This window comes from Thunnus thynnus, chromosome 24 (assembly GCF_963924715.1).
Source record: "Thunnus thynnus chromosome 24, fThuThy2.1, whole genome shotgun sequence".
NCBI classification, from domain to species: Eukaryota; Metazoa; Chordata; class Actinopteri; order Scombriformes; family Scombridae; genus Thunnus; species Thunnus thynnus.
The window spans coordinates 3,078,205-3,093,822 of record NC_089540.1 but is presented as its reverse complement, the minus strand read 5'-3'; the positions used below and the strand labels follow the sequence as shown (position 1 = coordinate 3,093,822).

Genomic DNA, 15,618 nt, shown 5'->3' with positions numbered 1-15,618 from the left:
GATGAAAGATTTTGGAATAAATTTGATAATGAAGGGTTGAGTAATAGCATTACTATGGAGATGCTTCATTTTTACATCTCTACAAACAGTGAAAAAGCATTAAGGGAAGATCTGAAAGTCCCTCTTTCCCCATAGTTCTGCAAAATAAAATTAAGGTGCTAACCAGCTGTCACACAGGCTCACAAGCATGGTTAAAGGGATTAAGAGAAATGCTTCTGTTTTAATGACAAATTGGATAATGAACAGTTTGATAGTGTATTTATTTCACAGTGGTACAGGTTTCTTGGAGAAACCGGCAGTAAGTAGATTATCACAACCACTATAATCACAAGGCATGATTAAGAAAGAAACTGCAGCAAATATCGTGATTATATCAGCAGACATCCTGGCACACAGACCTAAAAGACAATACCCCTTCAGCTTTACTGCTCCTGAAATTGTTTTAGACAGAAAAAGACCATTTCTGGTCAATCTTTGTTGTGGAGCATTTTGGTGTGTGGGCGTACTTTGAAAAATAAGCAATTTTATCTTTGCCTTGGGCCACTGGACCAGTGTGTAGGATTTAGTGGCATCTAGTGGTGAGGTTGCAGATTGCCACCAACTGAATACCCCCCCCCCCCCCCCCCCCCCAAGGGTGTAGGAGAACCTATGGTGGCCACAAAACTCGCAAAAAAACACAAAAGGCCCTCTCTAGAGCCAGTTTTAGGTTTGTCCATTCTGGGCTCCTTTAGAAACATGGCGGTGCAACATGGCAGCCTTCTTTGAAGAGGACCCGCTCTCTATGTCAATAATAAAGGCTCATTCTAAGGTAATGAAAACACAACAATTCTCATTTTCAGGTGGCTATACAATAATTAAAACATACTTATGAATATGTTATTCCATTTCTGCAAAGTCCATTCCGCTAGATGCCACTAAATTCTACACATTGCACCTTTAAAAAGACAAAATGTAGCAGAACTATAAAATCTATGAAGAAGCTGTGTCAAAAACATACAGTATACCTCTTAAGAGTGAATTCATTCAATATACAGTATTGAACCTTAGAAATATTATTTTAAAAGTGAAAGTATGTGAAAGAGGGGGAATATTTGCAGAGGGTTACATAACTCCACTTAATTCCAGTGAAAATCAGCATATTTATTTCAATATGTTAAAGCATTTATACTGAAGTAATACATCTGCCTTCCTGCAAAATACTGACACTGTCTAGAAAAGTCCTATAACAAGTGAAACCTTGGAGGGAAATGTTGAATTATTCTGCTTCATTGACAAAATAGTTCATATATTTCAGAAAAAATACAATTTTGAGAAGAGAATTAGACCAACTCAGCCCTACAAAGGCAAAGTGCTTTAAGTGTTAAACTGGTGAGCTGAACTGTGTAATAAAAAAAATTACACCTTTTTAGGCTGAGTATTTTACTTTGAACTAATGAACTAGTAGGACAAAGTCTCATCATGTGAATCCCACTGGAGTAAGTTACATCTGCTCTGCTAATCTTGGCTTCTTTAATTCAGCTGCTATTGCTTTTTCCCCATCATGTTTGGATTTAGACATTTTTATTTATGTGGGATAACAAACTGAATTACTAAAATGCTGAATCATCAAAACTGATTCTTCATTTACGAAACAGGTAGGAAAGAGTTGGTCACTTAAGCTTCAACCAAGGCTAGCTGTGGCTATCTAACTAGCTAGCTTTAACTGTATAGCTTTATAGCTGTCTTGCTTTAGCTGCCTGGTTCTGAAGTCCAAGCTAGAGTTCAGGTAAGCCCACTTTTACATGCTCTACATGCTGTTTTCTTGGAAATTATACGTTTGTATGGCATAATGACTTTAAGCAGAACTATTCACCATGATACCAAGCATGAATTATGGGCATGACTTCCGGTTATTCCTTTCACTGAACCTCTGTCTGCAAGAGTTAACATACAGTAGCATATCTAGCTACTCAATTGATTCCATTGTGATAAATGGCAATGAACAATCTGAAAAGCTTATCAGTGCTTCCGTAGTAATAAAGATGGTCATGTTTTGTTTAAGGAGGCTGAACAGAACCTTGTCTATCTCAAAGCAGACACAGACCCGGGTCAGAGCATCACATCAAGATTGACACCAGTCTCATGTCTGTGTGGTAAATATGAAGCCACTGCTATCTCAGCTACAATCCACCTACCAGCATATTTAAAACTTTATATCTTGTTTATTTAAAATCGGTTTCTCAAAAATCTCTAAGAAAAGGGAAGACACCTGCAGCACACCCCTAACTCTTGCAAACACTGGTTCAGTGAAGAGAATAACCGAAAGTTGCACCCAAAATTGCAAGGTATCATGAGGATAAGAATAAGGTGGATAGCGAACTGACTGTCAGTGACACAACAGCATCTGTTTAAAAATAGCTATCATTTGCCACCATGTGCTACTGGTCATATCAGACAAAGCAAAGCTGAGTGTATTGAATTCAGCAAGGGTGCATATGAATTCAACTTTTCATTTGTAACAAGAAGAGTGTGTTGTTTCTTCTTTTAACAGTTAGTCTCACTTTATGGTGAACTATACTGTATTTTGTAGCTTTTCATTTTTTTTAAAGGGTGCATATTCCTGTACTAGCAAACCCAAGATTGGCAAGCGGACAATGCTTTTTCTGGCATGAAAAGTAAAAGTCCCTCAGTAATAAAACTGAAGTAATTGACCATCTTTACACTTATGGACACAGAGCAGTAACAGCATGTGTTCTAAAACAGCATCCATCTGCCATTTCATCCACTGAGCCATCCTTTTGTCACATATTCCAAGTCTCAGAGGCATCAAGGCAAGTAGATGTTCTTGTCCTTCTACTTGTTTATGAGGGATCTCCAAGCCCTGTCAGGCATGCTGGGAGACATGGTCACTTGGCTACCTCCAGTAAGGACTAATGGCAGTCAGATCTTGTTATCCCGTCCTTTCAGTCACCACCTGAAATATGTGAGTGTCGGAATGAAAATTGACCGCTAAATTGAGACAGAACCCCTGAATAAAAGTGCTGTAAAAATAGACCAAATCTCAAGTCACAAATTAGATCTACCAGCACTGACCTTTAGAGCTGAGTTAAGCTGAGGTCAGTGTCATGCTATCGCGCTGAATCAAAGCAGGATGGAGTGAGCTTCCTGGAGTAATGGCTGGTAATATTATTATCTCACTCAGTTTAATGGCCGCATCAACCCCCCCATCAGCTCTCTGTCTACGTCTGAGAGAGGAGAGAAAGTGCAGGCCTTCTCCTTCTGGGAATCAGATTGACGGAAAGAGTGGAAGGATAGAAGAAAAGATGAGAGGGAAGAAATAGGAAGTGGGGAGGTGTACAGATATATAAAGATGTACAGAAAGATGAAGAGGTGGAGAAGGCAGAAATGAAGAGTGAGATGGAGCAGACAAATAGGGAGTGCGAGGAACAAGTCAGACGGCAATAAAACGAGAGGCAGAGAGGGAAGACGAGGGGAGGGGAAAAAAAACGAGAGTTACTGACAGCGGCTATTATCTGCCTCCTCCCTCATCTGTCATCATCAAAGCAGTGCTGTCACCACCTCCTTAGATCAACATCATGCTACCACCACCTGGGACCCCGGGAAGAAAAGAGACTAGCTTTTCATGAAACATCTCCAAGAAAAAAAAAATAGGAAAAAATTTCTAAATCCAAAGTTTGAGACAAGTGTGTAAAAGTAGGACAAAGTCAGCATTTCTGTGACATTATCAGAGTTGTCCTGATGCACTTAACCTCACCTGTCTGATGCTCTGAGCGGGTAGAAACAAACGCTAAAAGTTATTTGCTAGCAACCGTTTGATCGGGAACTCGGTCACCTCTGGCTGTCTGATCTATACAGCAGGAAAAACAGCTAATCCACCTTGAAAGAGAGAAAGGGGAAAGCAGTGAGGGGTAAAACAGGAACGGAAGACAGACAGAGAAACGACTGGTTAAGAAAAGAAGAGAGAGAAGAGAAGAGACGAGGGGTGGAGGTGAAAGGGGAGATTGATAGCTGGGGAGAGGGAATCGAGACAGGGAGACATTAAACTTTTATGAAGTCTGTGGTGTAAAGGTTGACTTGGTTTTAGCGATGCAGCAGCTCACCCAGCTGTCATAGACGACGCAGCATGGAAATGTCAAACAAGCGGGGGAATCAGTCATCAGTTAAAAGTTATTTGTTCATCCAAAATATGATCCTCCCCTGGAGTTAAAATGTCATCAACTCAACCAAACACTTTACTCACATGTATGTATTAAATAATTTATATTTTTTTATTATATGGCCATGTCTTAACTTTGATCTGGGGCTGTTTAAGTATAAAGCATAAAAAACAAAGTAAATTTACATTAAGCATATTTTTATTTTTGTTCACAAATACATAAAAACAGAAGAAAAACGTGATAAATATCAAAATCACCTTATTGGAAATAATTGCTAAATATGTAGTTATATATAGCTAAGAATGGTGAAATGATAGTTCACACTTTCCACTTGTCATAAAAACACATAGTGACCCTTTAAAATGAATATTTGACTATTTTTAGAGGCCTGAACAGATAAGATTATTCAGTAATTCTCAAGAAAAAAGAGCAAATAGTCTGAAAAAAATAAATGTAATGTTGTGTTGCAGAAAGTTAGTTATCTCACAACCACCAATATTTATCTGGTGAACCATTAGTCAGGGTCCTGATCACCAGGTCTGATCTCCAGAACTGTACTATAAGTGTATTATTAACATATATGTGAGTCTCCTATAGTCAAGGTCAATGTCACTTTTATTATATCCCTCAGAAGAAATTTGTCTCTGTTGCGGCAACATCACAATTTAAAAAAAACAAAAAAATAATCAAGAAATAACCATCAAATTAGTAGAAAAAATATTTACTCTATTAAAAAACTACAGTTGTAAGGCAAAACCATCTCAAGCATACACACCTTAAACAAATTACAAACAGACACATCTTACTTAACATGCCTCCAAAACCAGTGGAGAGCAGCAGTTATCTGAGTGCCTGTTACCTTTCTCTCTGTCCTCCACAAGTTGTCCGTTATTAATAGTAAAAGGAGTGTGCCATGAAAAACAAATCTATATAAAGTAGTTTAACAATGTTTTAGATGAAAGTGTATTTCCAGCAGTGTGGGAAGTTTGGGTTGGCCCTTTCCTGTTTCACCACGCCTCAGACCAAGCCAGATCCATAAAGCCTGCACAGAGCCGCGACCTCAACACCTTTGGGATGAACTGGAACTCTGAGTGTGAGCCAGGCCTTATCACCCAACATCAGTGTTGGACCTCATTAAAGCTCTTGTGGCTGAACAGGAGCAAATCCCTGCAGTCAGGTTTCTACCATCTGGAGGAAAGCCTGAAACCAGAGGAGTGGTGGCTGTTATAGCAGCAGATGAATTCCCACACTGACCATATATTAGTGATATATCATAAAGATGAATGTTTTGCTCTGAGTTGCAGTTTAGATTCTGTATTTCAGTTGTTGGCGAGTCATGAACTAACTAATGAAGTATTCATGTAATTGCCTCTGTCTCTGCTTGAGTAGGAACATGTTACGTGTTAATGCACATGAAGAGGCAGGACTGAAAGACATTAACACACCAGAGAGAAAAAACACACTCATCCCCCACTTTCAGATTCCATCCAAACTATCTACAACAGCTGTATGACTTCATTTAAAAAAGTGTGTGTTTGCTGCACACTTAATGCATAACATAGCAGTGTAGAGTGATTTAGTGTGCAGTACACTCACACTTCTGGTGAACATTGTGTTCCTTTACTTTCCTGCCGCTGCAAAAAACAGCAGCTCTGCACAGGATAGTACACTCCCAACAGACCTCAGTGCAAACGTCATCAGAGGTCTACTTTTACTCACTATTAATGCACTGATACATACATGATTTAATGATTAAATATTCATTCATTTAATAAAAAACAATAGTAATTGTATGTTCTAATTTAATTATAAATCAGAAGAATTAATAAAGTAATGAGCCACCACATACAGTATATTTCTTTCAGTGTTCTCATAGTAAACACTAATGAAACTAAAGATCAGTTATTTGTTTGTTAGCCATGAAGAGAAGATGATGAATTGCTGAGGATGTTGTGTTGCTAGTTTGGGATAAATGTGCCTGAGTGAGTGTGAAGCAGGATGTCAACACCATCAAGCCTGATGATCTTTTCACTCGCAGAGAAAACAAAGTGTTAAACTGGTGACTTTGAAGCACCAGCAGGCAGAAGGAGAGTGTGTCGGGGAAGCTGCTGGATGGGTGTGGTGGATCTGTAGGAGCTGGACAGAGTCTGCTCCAGACAGCATCATCAGCTTTGAACCTGTGCTTCTATATGTTGTTCATTCTGTCCACATCCTCTGCATAACACACCTGTCCTCTCTCCGTCTATGTCCGTCACTGTCTATCTCTCTCATGTCTGCATTATCTATAGTTTCCATCCAAGGATCTTTTTTTGTGTGTCTTTGAATTCTGAAGCATCAAAGTACCAGTCAAATGTCTTCACATTTACAGACAGATTCACAGTGATGGAAAGTAAGAAAGTACATTTACTCAAGTACTGAAGTACAATTTTAGGTATTTGTAATTCTATTTTATTCTATTTTATACTTCTACTGCATTACATTTCATAGGCAAATATTATACTTTTTACACCACTGCATTTATCTGACAGTTACAAGTTTCTTTTCATGATAAACATACAGTGTGACCAGTTTCTAAAATATACAGTAATACATAATGTGAAAAACCTTTCCTATTCTTTCTTGTATCAAGATACAGACACTTATTTCTGTAACATTTTTAAACAAGGACTCACTTTTTTAAGACTGGGGGTTTTTCCCAACAGTATATATAGTAATTAAAACTAACTCCACCTTGACCAGCTACGACTGTAGTGCGACTTAAACATTAATATATCAGTAACCCAATAATATATGTAACACAATGAAAGGGGCATTCTGCATAATGAGTACTTTTACTTTTGATGCCTTAAAGTGAAACTATGTAACTCGTGCTGAACAGCAGCCACTGCGGCCACAAGTGGCTGTTGCAAGGTGGTAAATCAAGTAGAGAAGAGTCAAAGTCAGCAAACTGACTCAATAATGTCTATTATACAGTCATTTTCTACCTCTAGCTAACTAACATTAATCACTGCTACTGGTCACACCAGAACAACTAAGGCTGTAGCAGCAAAACCGCTGAGTGTACTCAATTGAACAGCAGTATATTTTATTGCTTACATATTCAACTTCTCATTTGTAATAGATTGTGTTATTTCTTATTTCAAAAGTTACATAGTCGCATTTTAAGTACATTTTCCTGATAATACTTTACCTTTACTTTTAATTAGACAAAGGAATCTTAACTTGATAAACAAATAAATAGCCTAAACACTTTAAATAATGATCTGTGTAAGGTGCCTAGTATATTTTCATTTATTGCAGTATTTTCTCTGTTTTCATCTTCAGCAAGCATGAAATATGGCAACATGTACCACATGTGCTGAAATGAAAGTAAATAACTACTTTCCCAATATTAATTTTTCAGACTTTCCATTTCTCTCATAAATGTGTTTTTTGACACTCTGGTGATGGAAACACACCTAATCTGTATTTCTTCTTTTTTTTTTCTATGCAGTTTCAAAAGTTCACCTAAAATTAGCTTGACATTTGGATGGAAACAGAGCTTATGTGTGATTATTCATGTTTCTTTTTTTCTCCTCTTTTCTGCTTCTCTTTCTCGCCTCTCTTCATCATCACTTGCTCCTTGTACACTGCATTTCCTCCACTCTACCCCTTCATTTTCTGCTCCTTCCTCTTCTGTATATATTTTTTTTTTTTTGCTTTTGGATCTTTCGCTCTCTATGTTTTGCATTCTCTCGCCTCTCTGTCTCTTTATCTTCCTCTCTTTGCTGTCCTCTCATACCTATCTGCCAACTCTTCCTCCTCCTTTCTCTGTCCACCTCTGTCTCTCTCTCTCTCTCTCTCAGATCACAGTGAGTGTGGCTCAAGGGCGAGTGCAGAGTCCCTCCCCTCAGCCTCGCTATAAAAGCTATGCCTACACCCAGGCTGCATATGTCAAGTCGCCTGAGCAAAAGAGGAGGCGTTTTACTGATCAGGTCCGTGTCTCGCAACGCTAACACTCCACGCCAAATGTCCATCTGTCTGTGCATTTGTTTGTCTGCTCACCTGTATCTGCCCCACTGACAAAAAACGTCCATCTTACCAAGTCTATGTTTGTGTCTTCACTTACAAATGAAAATATTCCATCAGGATGGGTAAAGTACATTCACTTCCCTTACAAAGTTGGTTGTTTCATATGCTAACGTGGTGGTTTGATTTATTCTGACTTGTTGACTATGACTATGTTGACTTGTTGAGGTGGACATTTTTTGCAGTGTGTGTGTTTAATTCATTAATTCATCAAAATGTATTGTCTTTTTATGTTTATTGGATATGGTTGTTTTAACAATAGGCCTTTTTAATGGACATGTAGACATATGACAGTTGGAAAAGCACAGGTGTGAATAACAATATTAACAATGGCTGAATTCCATTTAGCTGCTTCAGTTTCAAGGTCCTACTGTTGTGCATGCTGGCTCACTGTCACACTGTCATGGCTTATTGGGACACTTGAACAGTACAGAGCCATTGTTAATGTGCTTTTCCGACTAAGTCAAAATGTCTGCTGGGAAAAAGACCTATTGATGAGACTGAATGCCAGCTATGCTTATGGGGGTCGTCTTTTCTTATCCGTCTTTGTACAGACAGCTCTCTTATCAGTCAGAAGTTGGATAACTTGCGATCAGTCAACTATCTATTCAGATGTGTCCTTGTAAATATTCCTTTGTGTTTGGGAAATATACTATTTGCTTTTTTCTGAGAGGAACAGTAGATGACGAGTTCAATACCACTCTCATGTCTGTGCATTAACTATGGACCTAGAACCAGGAGCGAGTTAGTGTAGCTCAGCACAAAGACTAGAAGCAGCATGACTCAATCCAAAGTTCAAACATACCAGCACCTGTATGAATAAGAGGTGTTGTATCTTATTGTTTAATTCGTACAGACACTAGCAAACCGCCAGCTGACTGTTGTTGGCTATGTTACAATGTTATCTTTTAGACCACACTGGCTGTGGGTCTGAGGTTGTTGTTTGATGGGGTTTTATTTTATTTTTTTTTTACAATGGATACATTTCTGTAGTAAATGATTATTGAAAAATTACGTTTACGTCTTTTTTTACAACAAAAGCACTGATCTGTGCCTTCTTTATTATCTGATTTCTCCATTTTCACCACTAGTCACCAAGAAATAGTTACAGCATGCAGCTGCTCACTAAAGCACAACTTGTTTTGAACAGAATGTTTGAACAGAGCCAGGCTGCTGTCAGTCTTTATGCTAAGCTAGGCTTATCGACTCCTGGCTCTGGCTTAATAGTTAATACACAGACATGAGAATGGTATCCTCTTATGTAACTCTCAGGAGGAAAGAGCGTTTCCTAAAATGTTAAAGTAGTCCTTACTGCATTGTTGCTAATCCAAACTAAAAAGTTGTTCTGTAAATCACTGCCTACAAAAAAACACAAACCAACTTAACAAGTTTTTTTCCTATCTGTCATCTCTACAATAGCACCCTGAAACACAAAAGCAAAGTTACTGTGCATCCCCCCCACGTTGAATTTTTTTTCTCCTCTATCCCAAAACATGGCATTTCAAAATGCTCAGATGTATTTTCAAAGCCGTCACCCTGTGCTGCGTAGCTAAATGTGGCCCATAATTTGCTCTGACTCGAATGCAGTGTATTCAGAGACTGTGTCAAATATTTAATGTACCAGCAGGGTGCTCGACTTTAACTTGGCAGGCACCTAAAAAGCATCACAAGAAGAAAAGATAATTTGTCAGATAAGCTTTATTCAAGCACTCCCACTGTTCTTTGAAATGCGGGGCGTAAAGCAGAACATAACATAGATACCCCTGGTTTATAAGTTTTCTTTTCAAGAATATGAGGAACAGGGTTGACATTTTACGATGCGTTGGCCACAGTTTTCCTCAGTCAGACATGTTTTATATGGACAACATGGTGCAGAAAGGTAAAATCTGATCATAGATATAGATTTAAAGGTAACAAGCATTTGTTCTATATTTGATTGTGTTACAACTTGTAAACTCTGACACATTTCTAAATCTCTACCATCTGACAAAACCGAACACATTGGTAATACAAAACAGGTATAAAGAGAAAATGGTGCTTACTGAAGCTGGACACTTATCTGCACCGTGGATGGGCCCTGTGTATCTTTTCAGGACCTTATTATCAGAGAGAAGAATAGAGTGAGAGGAGGGACGCCGAGCTGAGATAAAAAGAGAGAAGTTGTTAGTTTCCAGATCAGTAGTGGGCTCACAAGAGAGATATGGGGAGAGAGGGGAAGAGAGAGAGAGACCCAGAGAGAAAAAGGACAAGTTGTTAAGGTTGGACAAAGGCCAGAACTGCTTGTCGGCACCGGTAATGGCTAACACTAACAGGCCTCTCCTCATCTCTCTCTATCTTCTCTGTCTCCTGCCTTTCTTTCATGCTGCCTGTTTTTTTTTTTTTTCTCTCATCTCTCTGCTGCCCTGCCCCCTTTTTCTCTCCCTTTTAACATACTGTCTCTTTCCTTGTCCCGTCACCTTCTTTCCTTCCTTCATTTCCCTCTACTACTCAACCCCCTCTATCCTAACCCTCTATACCTGACACCCTCTATTCCTCTATTTCTCCTCATATCACTTTTCACTTTCACGCTCCATCTGTGCCCGTTATCTCCCACCCATCCTTTCCGTCTCTAGCTCCTGTTTCCTGGCCAAGAGGAGCTGCAGCGGGGCCTCAGTCCTCTGCCTCCAGGCTCCACCAGCCTGGAGAGTTACCAGGCTGCACTGGAGGAGGTACAGTATGGTGGTGATAATGAGAAGAAGATTGACAAAAGACTAGAAACTTACAGTATATATCGTATATTATTGACTATTCTTCTGTTTAAGGATAAAACTGATGGTATTCTATCTTGTTCACCTTCACAACAAATTCCATGAAAATCCAAAGCCAACAGTGAGTTGATAAAAAGTATTGTGTGTGTACTCAAAGCCTGTTATATCTTATTCTAAAACTAATAAAAACACATCAGTGAGTCACACTGTTGAACTGGGTGACATGTTCCTTCATAACCATGAAAACACACACTATAGTTTATTTTGATTCAATCCCATATACACCATCCTGCTGCCAGAAATACTCACCAGAGCACCAAATGTGGATGAATCCACCGCTGAAAATAGTCCCCAAAAAATTCACAAATTCACAGTTTGAGTAACGTTTGTTAAAAACCACAGTGACCAGCTAGGAAATTACTGAGCCTTTTATAAAAATGGAACTAATTATTTGTGAGGTGTTTTTCAAGATTTACATCTTCAGTAAGAACTAATGGGCTTGGAGCTGAGAGCCACAGACAGAGTTGGGAAGTCAGAAAGTACTGAGAGACTGACTAACACATTGTTGGTTTTGGTCTTTTCATGGGATTTGTGGACAATAACAAAAATACAAAATATTGCCACGGTCTTCCTTTTAGTTCATCATGAAATTTCACTTGTGAATTTCAAGGTGTTGACATGGCTGCTGTCAGCTGAAGATGGGCTTCAGAGCCAGCCTCCCATCTCCAACCATGTGGAGGAGGTGAAGGAGCAGTTCCACACACATGAGGTGAGAGCCAGAGCAGTGAAACTGTGATGACAACAAGGTTGTTGCAAGTAATTATACTTTCAAAACATCTTATTTTTAACAGATCATCCATGTGGATACCATACTGTTAAACCTAATGTCAAAGTGACATAAAACTTTATATTCACTTGACACAAACACTCTTCCCTCGTGAATGTTTCGTCAAAGAGTTTTGAGTGAATCTGCTAAAATTCATGAAGCCAATATACTGTAGCCATAAATTGTGCACTTAACAGAAATAGTAGAAGTTGTAGTTGTTTGATCTCAGTTTTTTGTTTGGAGTTTCTTCAACTGCACAAGATTTTTTTTTCGCTTAAGTCAGTGGTGCACAGACAAAACTCACCAAAAAAACAACAAAGAGTTTAAATGAATTATAGACATCAATCCATAACAATATACTATGTCCGATACCTAGGAAAGCTGAGTATTCAGAGAAAAGAATGAGCCTCCCTCCACTGCACTAAAGGGCCAGGCTTGAAAAGACAGCAGTAATGAGTGTGAATTCGCCCATCACCCAGAAACAATCTGTTAAGTTTGTTGGTGGAGGGTGAACAAACCTCTGAGAAAGGCAGCATGCCACATAAAACTGTATCACAGAACATTTACATTTTGGGAATTTAGCAAATCCAAGGTCCCAAATATTAAAAAAGTATTTATTTGAGTTTATGTGTGGATTTTGTCCTCTTGCAGAGCTGTTGCAATGGTAGGCAGTGGTTTTAAAGCTAACTGTAAGTGTTAGATTCACGCTGATGGATGTGGGCTTACGGGAACACTGGCTTGTTATTGACTTTTATGCTCTGAAAATTAAATTAACCCTGACTGTTTTCCTGTGTGAGACCCCAGAAGGATCATATAAGAGTTAAGTGCTCTTGCAGACGAGAGATCAAGCACTAAGGTGAGAGGTAGAAATATATTTTGAGAGCAGTTAAAGTGACTTGAGAAGGGTCATTCAGTAGGAATAGTGATGTGAGGCACTCCTATTCTTTAGGAGGGTCAATTAGGCAAAATGAGCAGAGTCATTGCCAACATGTGTGTGAAATGTTTCGTTCCGTCTCTCACCAGGGGTACATGGTGGAGCTTACCACCCACCAGGGCAGCGTGGGGCGGGTTCTCCGGGCTGGTGCTGCCCTGCTGGCGGAGGGGAACCTGAGTGAGGAGGAGGACTCTGAAGTCAGGGAGCAGATGAACCTCCTCAACTCCCGGTGGGAGCACCTGAGAGTGGCTAGTATGGAGAGACAGAGCAGGTACATATACACTCTTTCAAATGTTTTAAGTCATGATAGTGGCATGGCGCTATTGATGACAGTGTTGGTCTGTCTGTCAGTTGGTCCACCACTTTCACTAGTCAAGACTGTAATTCTTAACTATTAGTATATAGCTATTAAGGCTAACATGCCTTGTCTGGATTTATGTGAGAGCAGTTCTTGTTGGGGCATGGCAAAGATGGCAGTCGGTTAGGGTCAGTGGGACATTGTTAAGTTTCAGACAAGGTTTAAACTGATTTCCAAAATTCAGCTATGGAAGGCAATGACCAGAACACACATTCACATTATATCTGTCAGAGATAAGATCCTCAGGTTTAAATCTAGCTCATTTTGTTTTGGAAAATATGAGTACTATGTACTATTTTGATCTGTGTAACGGTGTGAATTTCCCTCCTTATTCCCACAAATTTGACCACTGGACCATATGTTTAGTTTCTGTTAATTTGCCACAAACAAGCAATGCACCAATAGTACAGACGTCTGCTAGTAACCAGCCGTCGTGCATGCATGAGTGTGTTTATGTGGCAGCTCTGGCTTCATAAAGCCTTGGTATAAGCACAGTTTTTTTTTGTTCAAGTTGAATTTGTTCAACATCTTAACTTAAGTGGACGCCTCTTTGTGCCAGTGTGCACCACGTTGGACAAATACCTATCGGGCCCATCCCTCTATTGACGTCAATCGCACCATGTCTAAAAGTCCTACTTGTCACCTTGAGGGTGTGCATATAGAAGTGTAACTTGATAAGGGCCTAGTCCAAAATGTTACCTGAAAAATTCAAATCTAGGGCCTGTTCCCAAGCAGGGGTAATTGTTGACATTGTGGATTGACTAATGTTTGAGATTAAATAATATAGAACCGAGATTGATCCTTTCAGTGTGAGGTTTAAAGATAACAGGGTTATATGAGGGTTTCAACGGTAACTGGGTTATAAGAAGTTTTTAAATTTCCTGACTCATAGGTACCTGAAAAATGAGTCCTGCCAAATTTAGTCAGTTGAAAGAAAGATGCACAGCAATTACTGATAACAAGGTTTACAAATATTTCAAGTGCTTATCATGCCAGATTTGGAATGAACCGTCAAGAGTTTGCTGAGATTGGGTCACGAATTGAAGGAGCCTGAAAAGCAACATTTTTCAGAAATTGGGTCCAAGTTGGTGACTGGGTAAACTTTGGTATGTCCAAGGCAAAGTATTTGTGCTTCACTCAAGAATGCAGATAATGAGACTGAACTATACACACTAGCTTCCATAGAGACCCAAGCTGAGAGTGAAGGTTTCAGGAGAAAATGCATCCAGCGGGATGAGCAGCAAATATTTGCAGCCTGATAAGTAAAATTGGTTGTTAGGTAAAACCATGACCCCAATAGGTCTGGGTCACTGTAGGATTTTCATTTAAATAAGTGTCTGTTAAGTCACTATCTGTCACTGAGGTAACACAATGGTGATTGAGCCTATGATGAAAGCTCTTGCATTTGCAGTATTATGATCATGAACCAGGTGTCAGTGGAGACCTTCCCGCCATGCATTCAAATCACAACCTGCAAAGTTAGTGACGTTTTCCATCATCCAGTGGTTGATCCGCCAAAGGCCTAACACAACAGAGTCCCTTTTAAATTTGCTTATGCTAGCGTGACATCACACAGTGACTAGGGATGGAGCTGTAGTGAGGTTACATTACTGTCTCTCTGCTATGCTCCACTCTGACTATCTCTGTGTCATGAATGTATACTTAGTTGCAGGTCAGGGTGTCTGGCAGAACTGAGCCTTGGCTAAGTGGTCAGTGCAGTCATCCATGGTCCAGGAGATCCGGGTTTGAGACTCAGTGTGGGAACCCTACTTTGCAAAATAGTTTATTGAAGAACACTTATTGTAACACTTCAATATCCTAAAATTAGAAGTATAATAAAAAACAAAAACAAGATTGTTATACCTATTTCCACTTTCATTCAAATACAAATACAAATAATTTTGCTCACTCAACAAATACAGATACAAATACAATACTGGGCTCTCTGCACATCCCTAACAATGACACTGTTTGGATCTCTGGTAGTGAGGTCACATGAGGTCAGCAAACACACCTGCAATTACGGCTTAACACCATCTTTGAATTTGCCACACATACACACACACACACACACACACACAAATTATTAAAATCATATTCAACATTAAAGTTCACAGAATGACTTTACAGGCCTTTTTCTATTATAATTTAGGCATATGAATAATGTTTCATTGAATGTGTGAATGAAGATTCCCACAGAAGCTAACATTCATGGATACAAAGAACAGCAGCCGTTCTAATTATGGTGAATCCAATGATAACTGACACAGAGCCAAATTTAATTAACTGTTCAGCTATCTTCTTCGATAATCTTGTTGATTTAAGCATAGAGCTGTGCAGACACGGCCTGGACTACCAAATACCACTTAGACAAGACAGCAAGGGTCTGTTCTAATGCAGTGGTGAATATAAGGGCAGGATAGGTGGCTTTTATCAATTCTACCAAATAACTTAGCAGTAGTCATTGTTAATCAATACTTGAGGCATGAGAGTGGAGCAGTGGTTAACCACTGACTTTCATTTGCCCT

The 15,618-nt window shown here is 39.3% G+C and overlaps 1 protein-coding gene across 8 annotated transcripts in view; it reads left to right on the top strand.

Moving 5' to 3' along the window:
- Positions 1-15,618, top strand: part of dmd (dystrophin) — a 322,537-nt gene that overhangs the window by 135,334 nt on the left and 171,585 nt on the right. For 7 of the 8 annotated variants that reach the window (XM_067583225.1, XM_067583222.1, XM_067583219.1 and 4 more), the window contains 4 exons: positions 8,003-8,131; positions 10,838-10,933; positions 11,643-11,741; positions 12,822-13,003. In XM_067583225.1, coding sequence (XP_067439326.1) covers positions 8,003-8,131; positions 10,838-10,933; positions 11,643-11,741; positions 12,822-13,003 — 506 coding nt within the window. The remainder of the gene's footprint in view (positions 1-8,002; positions 8,132-10,837; positions 10,934-11,642; positions 11,742-12,821; positions 13,004-15,618) is intronic. The other variant, XM_067583223.1, reaches the window with a different exon arrangement.